This window comes from Lepisosteus oculatus, chromosome 19 (assembly GCF_040954835.1).
Source record: "Lepisosteus oculatus isolate fLepOcu1 chromosome 19, fLepOcu1.hap2, whole genome shotgun sequence".
Taxonomy (NCBI): domain Eukaryota; kingdom Metazoa; phylum Chordata; class Actinopteri; order Semionotiformes; family Lepisosteidae; genus Lepisosteus; species Lepisosteus oculatus.
Window position 1 is genome coordinate 1,593,781 of NC_090714.1, and position 23,424 is coordinate 1,617,204.

The window sequence follows — 23,424 nt, forward strand, 5'->3', positions numbered from 1 at the left end:
GTGCACACAAGAGAATGAACTCAGATTGTATAAGCAGGTGGGTTTCTTTTCTGAGCTACAGTACACACATGCAGCTGCACAGATGTGTCTCCATTCTCTAACCCAATGAGCCACGTATTCCCCTCTGAGCCCTCAGGGTCTGGACCAAGCAATATTTCTCAGGGCTAATATGATGGAAGGATTATTTGGCAATCCAAAATGTCGTGAAAGGCAGTGGTCTTATTTTTGCTTCAAGGAATATCATGCATCAACGTTTCCGCAGGCCATCATCTCTTCTAAGAAAGAAAGGGGGTCTGTAATGGGTGTCACCGCTTCGTTATTCCAAAGTCCAATTTGGGTAGCTTTGTGTGACTGCAACAATAATTCCAGTATTATTACCCATGCCACTCACTGTACAGCTAACCCCTTAGCTCCCAGATTTGCTGCAATAAAAATCTGTCAGTCATCGACTTCATTGCCACACATTCTTGTGTAAGTTCTTTCATCAGCCCCTAAACTAATTACAAATGGCAAGGATGGATCACCTCAGGTGAGAGAGAATTCTGACGCTTTATCACATGATCTTTGCAAGTTTACAGAAGGCGCTTTAGGAATGCAATGCTACGCTTCATTTAATAGTTACCATGGAGACCACTGTTATATGGACTGCATAATTTAGAATTACAAATGTAGTTTTCTATGGTTTTTAGCTGTTGCACCACAAGAAGACAGTTTGCATTTAAATTACATTTGCATTCTTTCACAGCTCCATCTTTCTGTATTTATTATGTCTGAATATCACCAAAACTACCTTTGACATCACCTGGAAAGTTAGATAAAATACAATTACTGTATGTATAGCATCTAACTGATTTGAGATGCATGAAGTGATGTATCTCAATGTAATGTATATTTCTGCAGAAAGACAGCAGAGCTTTGTAAAACACCCACACACTAAATGGAATTCCAAAATGTGTAATTATTAATTAGAATGCACTTTGCTAACAATATGCAGAGAGCCTGCATTTCTATTTAAAAAATCCTCTAAAATGTGAAATCTTTCATTTACAAAAAAAGAAAATTGGCATTTTTGTGTGTTTTTTGCAGTCACAGTAACATATAACCCATATTCATGTATTTACGTGTATCAAAAATAAAAGATATTACAGTGTTACTAGTATATGATTTAATATACATCGAAAGGGCATATCCCTGGGTTATTTTCCCATGCCTCCTTAAGATAAGAGATGATTTAATTCATCTACCGTTGTTATTTTACATAGTGCCTTTTAGTCATGAATGTGCAGCTTCATTTTAGAGCACAGACAGGAATGTTGTTACTGTTTAAGTAAAGCAAAAATAAACTTTATTTGCATCATATCAATAATACATATTGTATATTTATTAAACAGTGTTGTTGATATAATAATATACACTATTCTAATCAAAATGATATAGTGTTATTGTTTTTAGAATTTAAATAAGCTATAGTTATTTGTTCGTGCCACCAACTGATCTCATCAAAGCGCAAGCATTCACACCTCTCTGCAATTCAGCTGGAGCAATTTATGAGTCCTACTGGAGCTGGAGAATGGAGATCATATTGTATCGATAGGGCTGAAGCTTTGAGATTATTTATGTGTAAATCACAAAGGGTCTTCAGGTTGTGAAAAGTCCACCAGAATGTAGAATCTGATTAAAGACAGATGATATGTCAGTAATTGAAAATTTTCTTTGACATTTAGCTGTAAGACCTCTTGAGTTATTGACATAATACAGCAGATTATAGTAACATGTGGTTGATTTTCTGCCTTCTTTAGCAAAATAGCACCTTGCCCTAACCTTGATTGTGTTATTGCTATAGTGAGATTTACTGAGACGATTTGTTGGATTAATAAGAATGAATAATATTAACTTTACACAAAGTAAAGTTTACACAATAGACATGGCAATGTAGAAGTTCTTCTCACCAAAAATACCATGTTTTTTTTAATCAAAGAGAACTCTGACAATGCTAGATGATAAAGTTATAACCAATATAAAATATGATTCTTGTCTAAAACATAATCTTTGGAAGTGCAGTTTAAAGTCTACATTTTTAATAGCAGCCTTTGCTGATACAGTAGGTAAACACTTTCAATGTATATGATTTCTTTCAGATTTTCAAAATGATAAAATAAAGCCTTAAATATCAGTTTATAATTCAAAAATTAATTGAAAGATTACTGATATGGAAATCTCTATAGACCTCAGTAAAATGTGTCTTTGAACCTCTAGTACAGTGGCAGATCTTGGGTGCTTTAAAATGGTTTCCTTTCATAAAACAACATCATCAACAAAAATATGCAGTATGTGTACAATGCAATAATAATTAAATATGATTTGTACTTAATCTGAAAGAATTCTTTTGACATAAGAAAAAAACAAACATAAAAACTACAAACAAGTGTGCTTCATTGATCCAAGGATCTTATACACTTCTTTTTTCTTTCTTATACATATAAAAACACATTCAGACGGGTGAATACATAAAAATCGAGAATTACAATAATTAATCTGAAGGTATATGCACGTGTAGATGCTGTACTAACTCACTAATAAGTGCAATGCAGTAAGAAAGTGAGTCCAGGTTTCTCTAAATTGTTTAGTTTCGTTTTTACAAGATGCCTTGAATTTCTCCATTGTGATGTAATCTGTAATTAAGTCATTGAGATACAGAACATTTGTGTCTACATTTCCAGTTAAGAGGTAGTTTTTTTTTGCTGATAATCAAAGCGATCACAATGGATTGCTGATTTGAGTATATCTGTTCTAAAATGTAACTTAGTTGATTAGCCAGATAGTGATACTGGAAATGTGGTGCTGCAAGGCCACCGAGGTCTCAGCTTTTCTGGAATGTAGCTGGTATTATTTACATCTGTTTTATCATTTCCCCTTTATCTGTACACTAATTCTCATATTTATTAACCAGTTCTCAATCCAAATGCAGAATTTCTATGAATTCTAAGTACCGGTGATTTAGAAATTAATCTTTTATGGGTAACTTTATCAAAATCATTGTGAAAATCTAAATACAGTGTATTATATGTTCCGAGAGTGGGCATTACTAATGCTGTCTTGAGTGACAGTTGGAAGTGTTGTGTCAACGGCTTATGACTAACAATTGAATAACACTTGTACCCCTGGGTACAATTGGAAATATGCCATTGAGTCCTAATGATTTATTTATCTTGAGTCCTTCTAGGCGTGAAACACTTTATGTTTTAATGATAATGAAAATATAATCAATCTTGCCTTTTTTAAAGATGCATCCATAGAAGAATATATAAATGAAAACCCACGCAAAAGCAATACTGATTGCCGCAACAGAAAACTATGTTATATGAAGACTTTTTTGTTTTATGGAATGAATTAAGGTGTTTTTGTTGTTGTTGTTGGAAATGTATGTATTTCTCCTGGACAACATCAAATTTTAAAAATAAATTTTATGGTGTGGTGTACTATTAAAATGAACACCGTGGATGATGTTTGCATGAGCCTGGCTTCTGCATTTCAGTTTCAACTGTATTTTATTTGAATAGTCAGAGGTGAAAAACAACATTTTCAAGAAGCCTTCAATGCTTCCTGTTGTCTGTTATTGAGTTAATGTCCTGTGGCCGAGCGCACAGTATGATCGGATTTCGCACACTCTCCATGTGTAAGAGAAATAAAAGTATGTGCTTTGCCTTGAGGCAAGCTGTTCACATCACTCTAATCTGATATTATAGAGTCACCTATTGATCATTGAATTCAATACATAATTTGTTTAGGCCAAACCACAAAGCCATGTACAGTCTATAGCAAATAACCTATAAACAAAAGAGGCCCTGTGGCAGGGCTGTAATAATCCAGTCATTTTGAACTATATGACTGCTGGAAAAAATATTTTTAAAGTCTTAGAAACAGTTATACTTATGAATTGTATTAACTTTTCTGTCCTGTGATGGATGTGAATGTGTTTGCTATTACAACCTACAGTACATGAGTACATTTCACTGACAGTTAAAAATGTTTCATAAGTCTAGCTGCTGAAAACAGAAACTCTTATTCGACTGATACTATATTGTTAACACACAGTAGCTAAAGTAAAATGCTCCCTAAGCAAAAAGAATAAAAAAAGTACAGTGAGATCTGTATTTTAGAATACAGTTGGTGCATCCACATTTATTTGGAAGGGAATCCAAAGATTCTTAATGTTTTGGTGTTTTGGGCTGGAAATTGCAGAAAAAAAAGTCAATAAACAGAAATTTGAAATGACTCATTTATTTTGAGGGCACAAGCATTTTGAAATTCTTATCACATATGCTTGTGTCAGTAAGGGCAAAGTTTAATTTAAAAAAGCAAATACCAAAATGCCACAGTAAATTTAGCCTTAAGTAATATGCTTTTACATTTTTTTTCTTTTTTACAATTATCTGAAGAAAAATGAAATGAAACAGTCATTTTCTAATAAACTGTTATATCACAGCAAAGTTAATTCTCACATAGAATGACTAGCAAGCGCTTGAGAGAAGTAGACAACCAGATGGATTAATAAAGGATGATTATTTTATTTCAAAATAATTTTCGTTTGCCACTGTTTTATTCCCTATTTTTGTTTTACCTAAGATGTGTATCACCCAAAAAAATTCAGGTATTTTACTTTCACTTTGCATAAATTCCAAAATTCATGAAAGGTAAATATCAGTCCAAAGGAAAATGATTGTTTAAATCCATTTGTGCATTTTTGTAAGGACAGATTTCGTTCAAAATGTTTACCTTTTGTTTATCCCCATCTGAGTGTTGACATTTGATGCAGCAAGCGAATGAAGACCCTGAGAAACGTAATCAAACACAGATTTGTTTTAGAGCTTGATTGTTTTTGGACTGGTCGTGTTACTTGATTATGCAGCTACTGTTGCTCAAGCAGTGTGATTATCAGTTGATCCTCTATTACATTTCATTAATGCTGTCAATTTATTCATACATTATAGAACAAATAACTCACGAACTGCATACCATCATGGGCCTAAATTAAACTCCTCTCGCGATAAAGGCCTTTTATTAACTAGATTGCTGTGGAAAATAATCTAGGTGAGGTCATTTGGGGAAAATAAATGGTAGCCCCAGCCAATTTCCACGTGGAACATGGGCGCGTTATTCATCTTTAAAATGAGCGAGGCGGGAACGGATGTAAAAAGATGCCATTCTTTAATTCAGATAAAAATTGCTTTTGTCATTTTAATTTAAAGTAACACAATGTTCCTTTAAAAATTATGTCTTTGATCTGACCAAGTGTACATATCTTAATGCTTTTATTTTAATGATCATAAGCCATAAGAACTTTGTCACAGGAGAAGTACATACTGTATAAGGTCCTGGAGTGACAGGACATGGAAGAAAATGTTAACTACTGTATCTCATGGCTTAAGATAAGATCACTTTATTGGCCATATACAATTTCTTGCATTAGGAATTTGTCTTTTCGAATTTGTCTTATACGGCATCCCTGGAGCAGTAGGAGTTAATCTTGAAAATAAAATTTACTCCGATTTATTGCATTTTTAAAAACTGCAATACATTTACTTATCCGTTTCTTTCAATATACAATTTTCCCGATAAAGTCAACAGAAAAATGGTGATTTTAATATAATTGCACCTAATGCGTCTAAGTAGTAGAATTTCTCCCTTTGAAACTGTAAATGTCCTTTTGAGAAACAGTGTGCAATGCCCCTTTCATGACTCAAACAGGAGCATCGGCTTGGCTTGCTCCTATGTGAATTATCTTAGAAAGGATAAATCACAATATACTATACATATGTAGATGGTTGATAATGATGGGTCATGTCATGCATAGAGACGTTATTGAGGAATTAAATAAGGTAATAGCACACTTTATCGCAAAATTGTGTTCCAAATAAAAAATGTTTTGCCTCTTAATTGGGAACATAGAATACTAGCAGCAAATACCATTTAATCAGTTAGTTTTGCCCTTTTGGTATCCAGGTCAATGTTTGCTTAGTCTGACAATGACCTGCTCTCCATGATGTGTTTAATGTGGCCATTCTAGTCTTCTCACTGTGTAATGGTCTTATATTCTAACGTATTAATTTCTTTCACTGGCTCTTCTTGATGTTATGATCATACATCTCTTTGTGCGTCTTTGGGTTGCCTGTGTTTCTGTATCATTAAATGTGTGACCTGTGGGTCACATTCATATGCTAATATAGGCAGCACACTGATCAAAGATCCCTTAGAGTCATATTTAATGTTTCAAAAGCACATTTACAATGCTTTTAGCTCAGACATGTAAAATTCTGTCAATGACATTAAGTGACCTAAATAAATATTATTGTTGACCTCTCCTATCTTGATGCCATTTACTGTTCTTTCATTTCTTTGGGAAGAGCAGGTTTGTTAAACATCGCTTTTGTGCAAGTTCATATTTAGGTCTGCTTATTGAGTTTGCCTATATCTTCGGATTTGTTATTGTTGTTCTGAATTTGGTGCAAATATAATTCTCAAGTACTTCTCCCTTTTTGTAGTTGGTGCATTTTTACGAAAATGTAGTGCTGATAAGGTCGGCGTTTTCAGTTCCTTGTTTTTTAAAGGTTTCCATAAAAACTCAAATTTGGAATAAACACATTCTCATAAACAATAAATACTGTGGATAATACTAACTCAGCCTCTGGAAGACTGAATTATTTGTCCTAAACACATATGGTTGAATCGACTTCTGAATATCGCTTTTTAAATACAATCTGTCTCAAGAACATGGTGCCAGATATGGTCAGCAATTTTCAGCATTTAATTTAGTCAATTTGGCAAGTTTTTGCTGCAAGTTTGTTAAATCAAATCATTTAAAAAAAAATTGGATGCCAGACCATTGTAGGACACACAGAATCCCACACAAGTGCACAAGGACAATTAAGAGACACTAATTAACCTAACTCAGCATGCCTGTGGAATGGGGGTACATACAGTACTGTAGCATGTGGAGAAAACATATGGGAACATGAGGGGAATTTGACAACTCCACACAGAAGTCACCCCAGTCCAGAGAAAAACCAGAACACAAGATCTGTGAGATGATCTTTCACAAGGTCTGACTAATCTCAATTGGCATGTGCTACACTAAAAAATGAATGGTTATTTGATGAATAAAAAAGACATTTCCATTAAAGCACATCCAAATAAATATGGGCAGTTTCATAGAGTGGAAACCTGAACAACTTATCAGTAACACATAAAGTTTTGGTACTTTCTGTTGTACAAAAGTAACAAAATTACAAGTAACATAGTAGTTCAGTTGGGTAGCTGCGTCGGCATGCGTAGGCTGCAAAGGAACAAGTAATAGGTTTATTCCACGCTGAAAAAAGAAGAAAGAAAACACAACGTTTCGGCCGTGGAGCCTTCTTCAGGTGTCAAAGTACATACCTGTAGTTCAACAAGTTAAAAAGTAACATAGTTCAAGTAGGGAGCTGCATCTCCATGTGTAGGCTGCAAAGGAACAGGTAAAATTTAATTCCAGGCTGAAAGGAAAATAAAAGTGTCATACCTGAAGATGGCTCCATTGCCGAACTTTTGTGTCTCTTAATCTTTATACAATAAACTTTTACCTGATCCTTAACAAGTAACATATCTTTTTATTTACATGAGAAATGGGTATAGTATACAGTATTTAAAAAGAGTTTTATTAAGTACAAAGAAAAGGCTTTGTTAATTACGATACCATTAATCAAAAATTTAGTCTTGGATGTGTGGGCAGCTCCACTGATCTTTTCACAGTTTCTAAACAGACGCAGCCACATATCTTGTCTCGGATAAAGCTAAGTAAGGATTTTTTTAATCGTGTATTATTTTCTGTTTCTGAATTTCACTCGATGATATGCAAGAAGTGAGACAAAGGTAGGAGTGGAGCTTCCGATCTGCAGATCAGCTTGGCTGTACCGTGAGTTAGGTACTTCTATGTGTCACGGGTTAAGGGCTACCCAGTTTATTTTGCCCACCAGTGTCCATGTAATAATTGAAGTATGAAAACAAATCTAATTCCATTAAGAAGAAATAAGGGTCGTACATCACAGCTCCCACCTACTCAACCAGCATCACTGACAAGGAAAGCTCTGCAAGTTTGCCAGGGAATTGATGCCAGAGCCCTGTCCACTGCAACACCCTGCTGCTCACACAGCCAAGTGTGAGAGCGAGAGGCTGTAATTGTATGTTTTTAATAGCACACTATACTTTCAGGTATATTACATGGCTGGATGAGACATTACCCCCGTCTCTTAAGAAAAGGTGGAACAAGAAGGGGAACAGGAGTTATTGCTCTCTGTTTTCGAGGGGACCAGCTTCAATAGCCATTAAATGGGTCATTGCACAATAGGAGAGTTTCGCATGGCTCATATCACCAGCATCAATATTCTTCCCCCCCAGTACCGCTTCTGTGTGATTACCGTGTGCCATGTTGGATCATTACATGCATTTCTGGGAAATTACAGTAATTTAACCTTTGCGGCTTATGAGCTGCTGATACGGATGTAGTCAGCTGCAATGGAGCTGTCAAAAATTAATGCGAAAAACAACAAAAGCAAGGCACACATGCCATACTGTACATACTGTACAGTATATGCATCCTCCACAGTTTTTAGAGGCTGGACTCCAATGTGTAAAGAACAGAGCATTGCAGTCTTAATGTCCAATTTTTAAGTTCCTCGTCTTCTTTTTTGGTAGGGCTAGTAATTGAGGACAACGGAAAAATTGCTGGTTCGAAGGTGGTTCAAAGCAATCTTTCTAAGACTGATACTTTGGATGTACAGGTAGCTGTAAAATAATTTCCATTGGAAAACCACACCTTTCAAAAATAGCAAGTCATTCCTTGTTTTTCCTTAGAATATCTTGATCATCACAGCTGATTATCAGCTGATTATCACTATACTACATTTTTCATAAAGCAGAGCAGATGAAATAATAAAAGCCAGCAGACATGCCCGTTGTTTGGAGAACGATGTTTTGGTGCAGAGGTGATATTAAATCAAAATGTGTTTCCAAATGCTAATAAAACAGGGCCATGTGTTCATAATGAAAACCTAAACAATGAAAATATGCAAATAGGTAGAAATGACAAGAAATGTAGGTAAAAAATACCCAAGAAATCTGTGAGTAAGGTATTATCCAAATCCATCATTTTAAATCTGGATGGATTCTGAGATATCACTTCTTCAGGATGTTAGTCTGAATAAAATTATAACAAGTACAGTAGGGCTCTGCCTGGGGAATTTAATTTTCTTTCAATACAGAGCTCATTACTTGCTTGTCACTGCTAGTGACATCATCCATAAAGACTTTCATAATAAACTCCACAGGAGTTTCACAGCATTGAATAACTTACAACAACTCACCACAAACACTAATCAGCACACTCCTTTTAAAACATCAGTCAGACTCAAGAGTCAAGTTCTCTGTCTCATTTCTTACCCTGATCACAGAGTAAAAGAGAGCTTTGTGATGTCATCTGACTGGGGCAGAAAAAGAGTTCAATCCATTTACACTGAGTTGCTGTACTTAACTCAGATCATTACCCCTCTACGAACATTATTGCAATTAAAAACTGTTTTTAATTATTTGAGAATAGCCTCAACTATATCCGAGTAAAAATTAAATATTGTTAACATTCACCAAACATGTGCAAACGTTTTTGTTGTCAGCATCACCGACACACGCCATGGTCATAGTCATCCTTCTTTGGTCAAAAATCCTCTTTTGGGGATTCCATAATTAAAACAGATTTTTACTATTTGGCATTTCATTTAGGTTTTTTTCACTGTGTATAGGATGAGCTGCATTCAATTGGATTTTTTTTAATTAAATATAAAATGTTCAAGTTTGAAAACATATTTTCACAGTCAGAAACAAAGCAGGTGGGGGTAGGGAGATGGACAATGTATTACACTCACAAAGAATGTTTTCTTATTAATCTATTCTTTATTAACATTAACTTATTGTGGTTCAAAGCACTATGTTTAAGCTTTAAATGCAATTAAATAAAACTTAAATCTAATGTTTTCTCTAGAGCTCTTAACCTGAAATAATCATATGCAGCACTTAAGATGCATTGGTAATGAAAATGAGAGAACAGACTAAAACAATACTGTTTTTTACCCTGAAGTCAGGTTTGTGTCAAAGGTGTTTACAACAAAGTGCCTTTCTTTTCAGTTACTTTTTTAATAGACTCTTCTGTTCTGCTGTATTTAAAAGCAGGAGTTGAGGCAAAATATCAAAAGCGATATTTGCTAGCAGCTGCATTTTGCTTAGCTAAGTGCTAGGGCTATTCTGTTAATTTGTCTTTTGCTTACATTCTCATTATGAGGCGGCTGACAAAATTGCCGTCTCTTTTAATTGTTGCTCCAAGCTACCTACTTATAATGAGGGAAACTTCGCTTCTGTTTCTCAGAAAACTTTCAAAGAATAACACAGACTTCATGAATAATTTATATCTTTTATTCATGCAGTAGGTTTCAGACGTGAAACAATGTCTTCATAGCCTGCCAGTGAAGATTACCACAAGTCATGTGGGTCTCTGTGTGTTTGGCAACAAAACGCATCCACTTTTCCCAGAAAGTCACCTGGTTGTTATTAATTTGCACCACACTGTGTAACAGACTTCCAGCATCAATTATTGAGCGCACTGACTGGGTTACAGGGCAAAAGCAGAGGCCAGATGGTAAGAGACATGAGTGCAGTTTACCAGTTGTGTTGTCAGACTGAGTTCCTTTGCCAGAGTCTAACAAACGACATTATACCAAGTCTTTTTCTTAACACTGTGTTGGGAAACCAAGAGTTTTGAGTTGTACCAGTGAATTCACCTTGTACAGTAACTCCATGGTGCACTGCACAGATATAAAAAATAGACGTCAGCTGAGTTAGTCATTGCTAACAAATGCTGTGATACAAATGTGCTTTAAGTGGATGGAGTGTATATGGATCCCACTTTCTCCTGACTATGAATCTAACTGTGAAGCTGAAATTGCCTCTCATATGGTGATGGTGTCTGCTATGGCATAGAGAATTGGTACAATTTATGTGTCTCTGACAGTCTCAGACTACTTACTATATTAATACAGTCTGTAAGTTTGCTAAAGTGGATTTTAAAAAAGAGTCTTAATCCTTGTAGGTCTTTTCTTGTTCAGAAAACATCTGTTTGCCTTAAAATTGTAATTAAACAATCACCAACAAAGAGACGTATCTTCTGTACTGCACATAAAGATCAAGTTATACATATTGCATGCAGGGTGGTGTGACGGCAAACTGGCTAGCACTACTGTCTGGCAGTGCTGGGGCCCTGGGTTCAATTCCTGGGGTGTGTAGAGAAAGCACCTGTATCTTCTCCCTGTGTTCACATGGGTTTCCTCTGGGTGCTTCAGTTCCCTCCCACAGTCCAAAGACATACTGGGAGGTTAATTGGCTTCTGGGAAAACTGGCCCTAGTGCGTGTGCACAGCACTGAACTGGCGTCCTGTCCAGAGGGTATCCTGCCTTGCGCCCATTGCTTGCTGGGATAGACTCTGGCTCCTCTGTGGCCCTGTATTGGATAAAGGGGTTAGAAACCGGATAGAAGGATATTGTACTCACTTGTGTACACAGACATTTCCAGTGACACACTTCTGTATATTTCAGATAATGTCGATTTTGTCGGATGTTTTTTTTTTCTCCCATCTAATTGAATTAGTATGGGATACAAAAGTCTGTGTTAATCAATTCAGTTTGATAGTCTCCAGGCTAATGGTGTGAAAACAAGGCCATTCTGCGTTCTCTAACCTGTCAGGTGCTAATTGACCAATGAAATCTTTTAATAGGAGTAGGCCACAGGGAGTTTTCTGATGGGTTATGAGATTAAATGATATAAGAACTTACTGTATAACCATGTTACATTGAAGTAGATCCTTATACGTACCGTAAAAAACTAGCCAGACTTAGCTGCTGACTTGCTGTTTGTGTGTTTTTCCAGTCTTTTAATTGCTTATTAGGGTTCTTAAATTGAATTATATTTCTGCTCAACTATACCATTTAAGTTGATAATATTATTAATGAATAAGGCTTATTGTATTATTCAAAGAAAGTCATAGAGCTGGGTATTGGAACAATCTGCGATGCTGGAAGTTTTAAACCCTCAACCTCCCAGTTCAGAGACCTATCCAGTTACCACTGGTGCACTATGGAGTACAGAGTACAGTGTCCAATACAGTACATACAATTCCATTAGCAGAGAATATATTCCTGTAAATTAAAACTTCAAGGTAGATTTTTAATATATACAGTATACAGTATAATGTATTAACGACCTAGAATGTTAAAAACTGTAAATTACAAAATACAAAAGTGAGAAATAGTCAAAATATTCAAGACATAAAATGATGGACAGAGTATGTTTGTTCTGAATGTAATTAAACTGATTATCATACTAATCCTCAACAGGTTGTTTCCATTTCAAATGTTATTTTAAACTGAGAGTAACAGACGACATTATACCAAGATATCCTATCTAATAATATTATATCCTAATATCCTAAAACTACAATGCTATTAATAAATGTTTGATTGCTATTAATGTTTGTGTTGTATGGTGTACGTTTCATCTTTCCCCGGATGAGGAAAGTAATTCTCTGTCTTTTCCTGTTTTGCAGGATCGCATTTGAAGCCCATAAATGAATGTGGGGCAGAGGGAAAAAGAAAGAGACAGAAATACAGGGCTGATCAGAAATGTTGACCACAAGGGAAATAAGCACAAACCAGACTAAAGCAGTGATATATTGAAACTCAGACATCGCTTTCCAATACAGCCGCCCGGCCCAGCAAAGCTTGCTCCGCAGGCTGGATGCAGCCGCCTTCTTTAATACAGCTGGGGTACGTCTTAACAAGATCTTCCCGCTGCTGCCATTTCCATTTTACCGGCTGACTTGTCAGTACGTTTATTAATCTTTGCCTACATTGAACCGAGCGAGGTTGTCTTTGCTCAGTCAGAGACTTCAGATCATTTATCTTGCCTTTTTGAGTCTCAAGAAAAATAACACTGACCAGATAGCTGTCTGCAGTTGTCGTGGCTGCTGGAGCAGGACAAATGGCTTGCTATGGAGGCATAGTGATGACTACTTTATACTGGTGGGCGGCACTGTTCTCTTTCACGCAGATAGCCGGGGTCAGGGGAGACTGCTGGCTTATTGAGGGAGAAAAGGGCTTTGTATGGCTGGCGATCTGCAGCCAAAACCAGCCACCTTATGAGGCCATCCCACAGCACATCAACAGCACCATCGTGGACCTCCGTCTGAATGAGAACAAGATCAAGAGCATCCACTACTCCTCCCTCAGTCGCTTTGGCAACCTGACCTACCTAAACCTGACTAAGAATGAGATTACTTATATAGAAGATGGGGCCTTCTCTGCCCAGTTTAACCTCCAAGTCCTGCAATTGGGATTCAACAGGCTGAGGAACTTGACAGAGGGAATCCTCAGGGGTTTGGGCAAACTGCAGTACCTCTACCTCCAAGCCAACCTGATTGAGACGGTGACCTCCAATGCCTTCTGGGAGTGTCCCAATATTGAGAACATCGATCTGTCCATGAACCGTATTCAGCTGCTTGATGGCGGGACGTTCGCAAGCCTGGGCAAGCTGACTACGTGTGAGTTGTACACCAACCCCTTTCGCTGCTCCTGTGACCTACTGGGCTTCCTCAAGTGGCTTGCCAACTTCCCCAACAGGACCAGCGAGCGCATGCTGTGTGATTCCCCGCCGGACTACTCCGGCTACAGCCTTCTCAGCCAGAATCCCAATCAGCCCAGTTATCGCAACGCTCTGCAGAAACTTACCACCTTGTGCTCCGAGGACTATGAGCAATCCAACTACAACCCACCCCCTTACATTGTCACCTCCATTCCTCCTTCCCCGACCCCTTGCGAGGTTGAGGACTGCGGTTCTGGAGCTGAAACCATGGCAATAATTACAGTTACCCCAACTCACAGTGACCCCAGTATGAAACCCCATATAGAACTTAAGCATGTAACCCACACCAGCGCTAGCCTTACGGTCCGGATCCCGCACCCCTTCAAGAAGATGTACATCCTTGTGCTCTACAACAACAGCTTCTTCACCGATATTCAGAATCTCCGAAACCAGAAGGAAGATATCGAGCTGACGGGGCTAAAAGCCCACACCAGCTATACGTACTGCGTGGCTTCCATACGCTATTCCTTGCGCTTCAACCACACCTGTCTGACGATCAACACAGGCCCCAAGAACGGGAAGGACCACGTGCCCAACTCTTCCACTGCCACCCATTACATCATGACCATCTTAGGCTGCCTCTTTGGCATGGTCATTGTCCTGGGGTTCGTGTATTACTGCCTGCGGAAGAAACGGCAGCAAGATGAGAAGCACAAGAAATCCGGCAGCATCAAGAAAAACATAATCGAACTGAAATACGGAGCTGAACTCGAGAGCGGGACGATCTCCCAGCTCACCCAGAAGCAGATGATGGCTGGAGAGAACATAGCCCGCATGCCGTACCTGCCTTCCACAGGTGAAATGGAGCAGTACAAGCTTCAGGATATTATTGAAACCCCCAAAACAGCGAAAGGGAATTATATTGAGGTGCGGACTGGGGAGCAGCCCGATCGCCGGGAGTGTGATATATCTATCTCCGGGAACAACCAAGGCTCGGTGGCAGAAATCTCCACCATAGCTAAAGAAGTGGACAAAGTCAATCAGATCATCAACAACTGCATCGACGCTCTCAAATCCGATTCGACCTCCTTCCAGGGTGTCAAATCCGGAGCTGTGTCCACTGCAGAGCCCCAGCTCGTGCTCATTTCGGAGCAGCCTCAGAGCAAGTCTGGCTTTCTGTCCCCCGTGTACAAAGACAGCTACCACCACCCTCTGCAGAGGCATCACAGCATGGAGGCGGCTCCGAAGCGCTCCAGCACGTCCTCCAGTGGCTCCATCCGAAGCCCGAGGTCCTTCCGCTCGGAGGGAGCCTACAAGTCGGAAGCCAAGTACATCGAGAAGACGTCGCCCACGGCCGACAGCATCCTGACAGTCACACCGGCAGCAGCCATCCTTAGAGCGGAGGCAGAGAAAATCAGGCAGTACAGCGAGCATCGGCACTCGTACCCCGGCTCCCACCAGGGCGAGCAGATCGAGGGGCACGGGAGCCGCAAACCGTCCATCCTGGAGCCGCTGACTCGCCCCCGGCCCAGAGACGTGACCTATTCCCAGCTGTCGCCCCAGTACCACAACCTCAGCTACTCCTCAAGTCCCGAGTACACCTGCAAACCAGCACACAGCATATGGGAGAGGTTTAAACTCCACCGCAAGCGCCACAAAGAGGAAGAGTACATGGCAGCTGGGCACGCGCTGCGGAAGAAAGTCCAGTTTGCCAAGGACGAGGACTTGCATGACATTTTAGACTACTGGAAAGGCGTGTCGGCCCAGCACAAATCCTGACTCCACTCAGACTTTTCTTTTCAGATCTGGACCAAAATGAAACAGAACAAGCTAGGAAAAAAACAAACAAACCTTAAAGAGGTTTAAAAAGAGAAAATAAAATAGAGAAAAAATACTTCCGCAGCTATTTTTATTCGAAATGCGTTTCTGGACATGAAAAAGAAAGTCTCACGCTAGTGAGTATCTATGTACCAAAATAATGGGAAGGAAATAGAAAGAATAAACTGTACAACTTGACTTCACCATCATTTTTTTAAAGAAAAGACTTTTTCAAATAATAGCATTGGAATATTATCCTTTGGGTATCGCATGGCTGTGTCCCGTGACTGTGGATTAACTGTTGTGTACTTTGAGAGAAAAACAAACTAAAACGTCCGCTGAACACTGTATGCAAGACTCTGTGTATTTGTTTTTTTGTCAGAGAGCTACATCCACATGCACACATTTTTTTTCACTCCGTAGCGTAAAGTAATATCAGTGAGTCCTACATTCAAAATAACTATGTACAGATAAATTTCTATATTTGCAACGTTTGCTGTAAGAAAAGAAAATGAGAAAAGAGAAAAACTACCTGTTTGTATCAGGTTTTAACCATGGATTTCAGAGACAATTTCTTCATTATTATTTTGTGTCTCAAATGAATGTCTCCTGTCCTGATGGATAACAATTGCACTGTTCAATGAAATGGTACATCCATTTAGAAATCACCCTGACTGTTGTTTTTCTCCTGTGTTGCATATCTTTTGCAGACGTCACGAGTCAAACTGCACAATACTAACAGTTGAGATTCATCGTTTCTGATTTAATTTTCCTACCAAAGTGCTGTGGTAGCAAGTCATTACATGCTCTGCTGATATCTGGGCCCCGAAATTAATCCTACAGACCTGAGGATGAATGTATTCTTTACATAATAAAAGTGTCTGGCAGCTTTTACTGTAAGCTGCAGTCTTGTTATTCACAAGCTTTTTCTTCGGGTTGTGTCAAACCACATGAAAAATGAACATATTACTAGTTTTTATTATTTTTTGTTTTACCTGGCAGGTTGCACAAGAATTTCCAGAAAAATAGAACATGTATATCTGCTATTTACAGAACTGAAGGACATGGTTACTAATGTACCTGAATTCCAGTACTAAAATATGTTAAACACTGATCCATGCAGCTGTGTCATAATTACTCCCCTGTGGGAGACTTGTTAATGAACCCGCCACAAACGTGTAATGACCTCTCAACATTGAACACGCTACGGAAGCAGACAAGTAAAGCTGTTGGGTAAAAATGTGTTCAGAGTGCATAGGTATGAGAACATTGAATGTAAAATGGGATTTTATCATTTCTATACATCACCAATATATGTATATGTGTATATATAGAGTATTATATAAAACTGGTAACATTAACAGGCCTTGTAGCTGGTAAACTATGAGTGTTTTATATTGTTTTAATGAAGAATTATTCTGCACCAACACTTTTAATCTCCACTGTGACAACAAAGCATGACTAAGCAGTCCAGTTGGAAGAACCCATTAAGGCACTATTAACATATTCAGCATTATTACCACTTATAAACATTACCCCTGAATTGAACTGTTATGAGAAATTCATGCATCATCCAATTATGTCTTCGAGGGGATTCTAGAAATAATTGAGTAGTCCAATTACACATTTAAAAAGCCTTAAAAATCTGGGAGGAAGCTTTTGAATTTTTTAACCATATTAGGATGTTTTGACATGTCTTCATCTGTTGTATTTTTTTAAGTTATTCTATAGATGTTACCTGTGTACTTTATTATGGATATGTTTCAGAATGGCTTACATGTGTTTTTGTACTGCGGTACACATTGTAGCACTCCTGAGTCTCAGTGCAGTCATGTGGAAAACCACAGCAGGGAAGGAACACAGAGAGAAAAGAACAATGGGTTTAACCTGTAACACGGTGAGGCCATGCATACAAAAGAAGCATTTTGATGGATTTCAAGGGCTATATGATCCATCAAAAATGAATAAGAGCACAATAATTTTTCAATTCTTTTTTTATTGTATTAAAAAGTTATCTTGTTCCAGAAAGTACAAAATTAAAGACAAGACATAAGCAATTAGCAACACCTTTCACTTATCTCATTGATTGTTTTGGATAAAATCTCTGATCTCCCAGATTACTCAAACAATCATTTTTATGAACCAGTCTGTAAAACACTAATAAACAATAGGGTTTGATCAGAATTCTTTTTGATCTTGACTGTTTATTTAATTGAAAGTGAAAGGATTTACCTAAATGCAAGAGTTTTGCAATGAGACAAGATATTTATTTTGCAACCCAATCAGACAAAATCATTAAGAGCATATCGAACCAAATATGGAAATGCTTTCCAAACCAATCCAACCAAAATGAAGAAGATCAACTATCGAAGTAAATTTTCCAAGAATTAATTTGTCTCTCAGTAGTCTTTAACACAAAGGTCAGAGAATACTTTTCAACTGCTTGCAAGACTGCCATATCATTGTAGATTAAATTGAAGATGGTTTTCATGAAGTGATCAAGAACATGCACTGGAAACAGGATCCTTAGTTTGCTGAATGGTTTTGAAACTGGTTACAGTAAATACTCAGTGCTTTCAGAATCTCACATTTTATAAGATGTACTTGGTTCAAATATTATTTTCCTTTTTCACACTTAAAAAAAACTCTTTTCATTTACTCAAGCTAAGTGCTATAATTTTCTAGTTGTGTAGGAGTTTTTTAACACTATTAAAAAGTGATACTTGGCAAAAAAAAACATTTGAAATTATACCCTTGAATGTCTCAGAAGATACTGGGTTGAGTCTTACAGGAAAAATATTTTCCGTAGTCTTACTAAATTGTGTAATCGACAAGCTGTGAAAATAATCCTGATGTTACTTCACTTGAAATAAAAAAATGAGGTAATTTGATTTTATGATGTTTTAATATGGCATTAGACTTAGCTAGTCTGCAGAGAAAAGATTCTTAACTTATTAATATGTATTTTAACTGTTTTGTCCGTATTCTATTTTCATCATATCTACAAGCTACAGACTGACGGTACTAAAAATATTTGTGAAGATGGGTGTGATTACTAGCGATCTAATGCAATGATCTTTCTTTTCTAGAAATTGTATTGCACACTGCAGCTCCATGGTATTTGCTTAATATTACATACATAGCACATTCTAAAAAAAGCAGACAAGTTGGCAGCGTAAGCATCGATGGAGAATTCTGTTTCATCTTGAATCAATCCCGAATTTAGTGATGTTTTAGAATACCAGAATTTTCTAAGGGCTCAGAATGTTTGCCTAAACAGTATTAGGACACCTTACCTGCATACAAAGTTGCTCTTGAATGAAATACGTAGGAGTGGACAGTTCTAGGCCACTATTGTTGAGGGTTGTTGAGGGTCACCCTGTCTTCCATGGTGTTAAATGGATGAGAGAGAACGAAACTCTGAACCCCTGAACAAGATGCCAGTATATTGCTGGATCTCATTTGTACAAGCAAGTTGCTTCAGGTACCAAAGCCAGCTCACATCAGAGACCGTAACCCACAATCCGTCAGCTATGAGACCAGCTTTCGCACGGGTTAACTTGACCAGTAAGACATGCAAAATACTCCGGAACATGCTAGTGAAGAAAACTATAAGAAAATCATATACATCTAATATACCTTTTAGAGGTGTTTCATTGTCACAGTTAGATAACCCGTGTTAGGTTGGAGCATTTTAGCACTGTATGTGAGATTAGATCAGTCTGGATATCTGTTATCACTAATAAGATGAAGAAGGTAAAGAAGAAAACTTTATTTTAGACACCAACTATAACAACAGCTATCATCAAATGGGGCTTAGAGGAAACAGTAATGGAGTTGCTTCTTTACAGCAGATGACCACTCAAGTTTTCTATATGTTACACTGGCAGGGGCGATTTTAACATCTAACACCACTTGCTCATAAGTGTAAAAAGTGCTTAACAGCGGAAAAGAGCAGATGTTAAGCAAGAATAGGTTATCAAAAGGGAATGTCCCAAAAGTGTCACTGCTAATCGACTTATTGTAAGTCTGGAGACATTATAAGGGACCTTAACTTAGTTAGGCTAACCTCTACATAATAAAATGAATTATTTTTTAAGTATATTTTTATAAGATGCAATAATAAGTTTACTTTGACAGTAGAGTTGCCCCATATAATATTCTGTTTTTTTTTCTTTAACTGAAAAAGAAAGCTAAACGAATAATAAACATTTGAAACATAGTTGGAGAGGTATGGTGGCACTGATGTCTCTTAACACTGGGTCCTGGGTTCAGTTCCAGGCTTGGGATGCTACATGTTCTTCCCAGAATCACATGGGTTTTTCACTGGGTGCTCCAGTTTCCTCCCACAGTGATGAACCTACACTGACAGGTTAAATAACCCGGTGTAAGTGTAGGCTTATCTGTGTATGTGTGTCCTGGGATAGAAACGCTTTCCATCCAAGCTATCTCCTGCTGGGACAGATTCTGGCTTCCCCGCAATGCTGAACTGGATGAAATGGTTGGAAAATGGATGGACGGAACATAGTTAAGGAAAAATCCAGATAGTTTGAAATGACAGCAAAGATAAGGGAGTGGATTGGTAGTTAATGTGACTGTATGAATTCAGATCACTTAACATCAGAACATGTACTACTCGATATGTATGCATTCGTTTGCCCTGCAAATGTATTCACCTCCTTCCAATTATGTCCCCCTTAACTAAATTATAAATAATGTACGTATAGTATAGACATCAAGTGAATAGGTTAATAAAAACATGAATACTTATACTGAACCCCTTTATGGGTGGAAGAAGTTAAATGTCAGCAAAAACTATGAAGAAAAATCAAAAACTAAAATATGCTGATTGCATTAGCATTCACACCCTTGCTTTGAAAAACCTTAATTAGGTCAGGTGCTTTGACAAGTCATACACTTATTTCAATGGCCAATGGTGTGTGTGTGTGAAATAATACTGGCACCCGTCATTTCAGAATAAAGACACCTGTCTCAGGTTTTTATTCTGCTTCAAGTAAGAATAGCAGCGACTCAACCATGAAGACCAGTGTGCTTTCAAATCAACTCGGGGATAAAGTTGTCACACAGATCAGGAGGCGGCTAGAACTGTTCCTAGGATCATTAAAAAGTTGGAAAACACAATATCTCTTCGAGAATAGTGATGATTATCATTAAAATAGCTATTACACCACCCAGACACTACCCAGGGACTGAGAAGCAGGGCAAGGTGGAAGCTGGCTAGGAATGCCCCAGTCAGGCCTGGTGACTTGGAAAGAGCTACAGAAGTCAATGACTAAGAAGGAAGAACATGTCCATGGGTCAAAACTGGCCTATACAGGAAAGTAGCCAGAAGAAAATCCTGATTAAATAGTCTTGTGGTCTACAGCATGGTTCAAAACTGTGTATCAACCAGAGCAAACAAAAACAGGAGTGTGAAGGAAAACGGCACATTTTTTGTGCACAGTTCTGGAAACCTTAATCAGGAAGCGCTTATTAGAATTCCAGATGATCATAGCTGAACAAGGGAGTCGTGTAGTTCGTAAGAAAAAGAAGTTGTCTCTTTCGGCCAGGTCCTGCTTATGGTAATATTGGTTTGGAACTGCGTGACTGAGAAATCAGGTAGATAATATAACTGAAAATCCCAAATATTCCCATTGCACAGCTCTTGTCAATGTATTTGTTGCCAGATATATCTGCACAGAGAGCAGTGACTGAACAACCTATTACTTAAGCTTGCATTACCAAACTGCAACTGGAAAGTTAGTGGAAAGCTAGGAGTTATTGAGATGGTTCATGCAGACCACTGTAATTCAGCAAGATTAAAGCTAAACACACCATACCAACCCATAAATTGGAAAGACTGAAATCTTTATTTGATTAAAACACCACATAAGAGATTTATGAGGTTTTGGTGTGAGCCTCATGCTTCCTGATATTAAACATTCCCCTACAACTGAAGGAAAAGGGTTTCTTATGTTAAAATACGCTCCTACAACATATAGCATGTGCACATGAAATATTAAGCTTCTGTTTCCAGAGATCATAAAGATAAAAGAATTATTCCTTCTATGTATCTATAAGGAGACCAAACTTAGCTTCTCACAAAAGTTATTCAAGAGAAAATTATTTTATCTTTTAACAAAGTTTTTTTCATGCGAGGCATTTACATACAGTAGAGACCCAGGGGCCAAGAGCAAGCAAGAGTTTTCCCTCTGTAAATGCGCCACATTTTGTGACTCAATCATATCCTTATGTTTTAAATATCACAAAAACTTTGTGATTAGTGTGTCCTAAGAAGTGAAAAACATGCCATTTAGTATTATGCATATAATAATATTCTCTCAAGTCTTGTTTACAAGCCCTAGAATTTTTATTAAGTCAGTTATGAGCAATAATGACATTATGTGCCAATGCTCTCCTTTCTGGGCTCTTGTTCCCTTGAGTTGTTTTTATTAAATGTCTAATTTTGCCTTTTCCAATTTGAACAATCTTTTAAAAGAAGAAAAGGCCTTCCAATGTATGCCTGAAAGGCTGGCCCTAAACCATAGAAAACACACATTTTAGTACTTGCATTTTTCATATTCTTATCCTGACCAATTCCTATGCCACGTTTACATACAGTACTACTCCTCGAAGTACCAAATAATTGTGTTATCTTTTCAGACCTTTACGTATAACCCTCCAAGGCCTGATCTGCAGTTTTTGGCTGTACTCCATCATTTCTTAGTACACTAAACATTCAAGTAAAGGCAGCTGGTATTTTATTTTGTGTTTTGTCGCAAAATACACAAATGCCAATTACTGCAATATTCAATGCCCCTTCTCCGTTTCCACGCACAATCATGTTTGTGTCGCTACCGAACCAGCAGGATAAAAAAAGAACACGCTGGAAAGAAAACCAGCCCAGCCCCAACCCTCACTGAAAAAAAACAAACTTACACCAGTCTCTTTGAAATCAATCTCAAGGACATCTTTGAGAAAACTCCAATGTATTGTTACCTTGTTCAAGGTTTCAGAGATGACAATTGGAAAGGCTTGAAAGAAGCACATAAAGAATTTTGAAATACACTGCTAGACAAGACAGCTCAGGAAGACAGTTTCTTCAGCATTGCTGACAGCAGCTCTTTATGAAATGTGCCACATACATTTAAACAAGTCAATATGAACTTTATCAAAAACAAACTCTAATTGTCTCTTTAACTACTTTATCAAATCCAGAGAGCCTAGCAAGTACAAACTGAAATTCCTTATACAGCCCCTTGTAATGTGACAGCTGGGACATTTCTGTGTCTTCTTTTGTTTTTTGTTTTGTTTGTGCTTCACACACTCGGTAAGAATAACAATCTTCAGTGACTCCTAAGAGTTTGTTAAAACAAAGGGGCTGAAAAACACTGACAGTGTATATGAGTTCAGTTTCCTTCAAAATTTGTTTTAACTACTTCTTTACCCATTTTTTGATTCATTCAACAAGTGAATGAAGAACAATACAAGGAAAGAACATTTCTGATATTCAATAACAACAGTAACTACAGTCTTATTAATCAACAATCATACACAAACATAAATCTAGTTACAGCTCTGTTCAAGATTAAGAAGTTTCAAATCCTTTAGCTTGTCAGTGCAGGACATTGCCTTAAGTCCCAAAATGCATCTGGTTGCATTTCTCTGTATTCATTCCAGAACAGCAACATCTTTCATAACATTGTAATAAACTAGTACTCAGGGGGAGTGCTGATGATTTCCAGGCAGACTTTTGAATTCAGGTGCAGGCTGGTGCCCGGCGAGCTTCAGAGTCCAGGGGGTGTCCAAACAACATGGGTTCAGACAGCCAGGGTTTGTTGCTCGGGGAATCTGAGAGGAGACATAGCCAGGGAGGATCTAGGATCGAGGTCGGGA

At 37.8% G+C, this 23,424-nt stretch overlaps 1 protein-coding gene across 5 annotated transcripts in view; it reads left to right on the plus strand.

Annotated features, from left to right (window-relative positions):
* The window catches only part of elfn1a (extracellular leucine-rich repeat and fibronectin type III domain containing 1a), a 163,557-nt gene extending 145,845 nt beyond the window's left edge, over positions 1 to 17,712 (plus strand). For all 5 annotated transcript variants that reach the window (XM_015359748.2, XM_015359750.2, XM_015359753.2 and 2 more), the window contains one exon: positions 12,677 to 17,712. In XM_015359748.2, the coding sequence (XP_015215234.1) occupies positions 13,111 to 15,489 (2,379 nt within the window). In that variant the 5' untranslated portion in view covers positions 12,677 to 13,110 and the 3' untranslated portion in view covers positions 15,490 to 17,712. The remainder of the gene's footprint in view (positions 1 to 12,676) is intronic.
* The last annotated feature ends 5,712 nt before the right edge of the window (positions 17,713 to 23,424 follow it).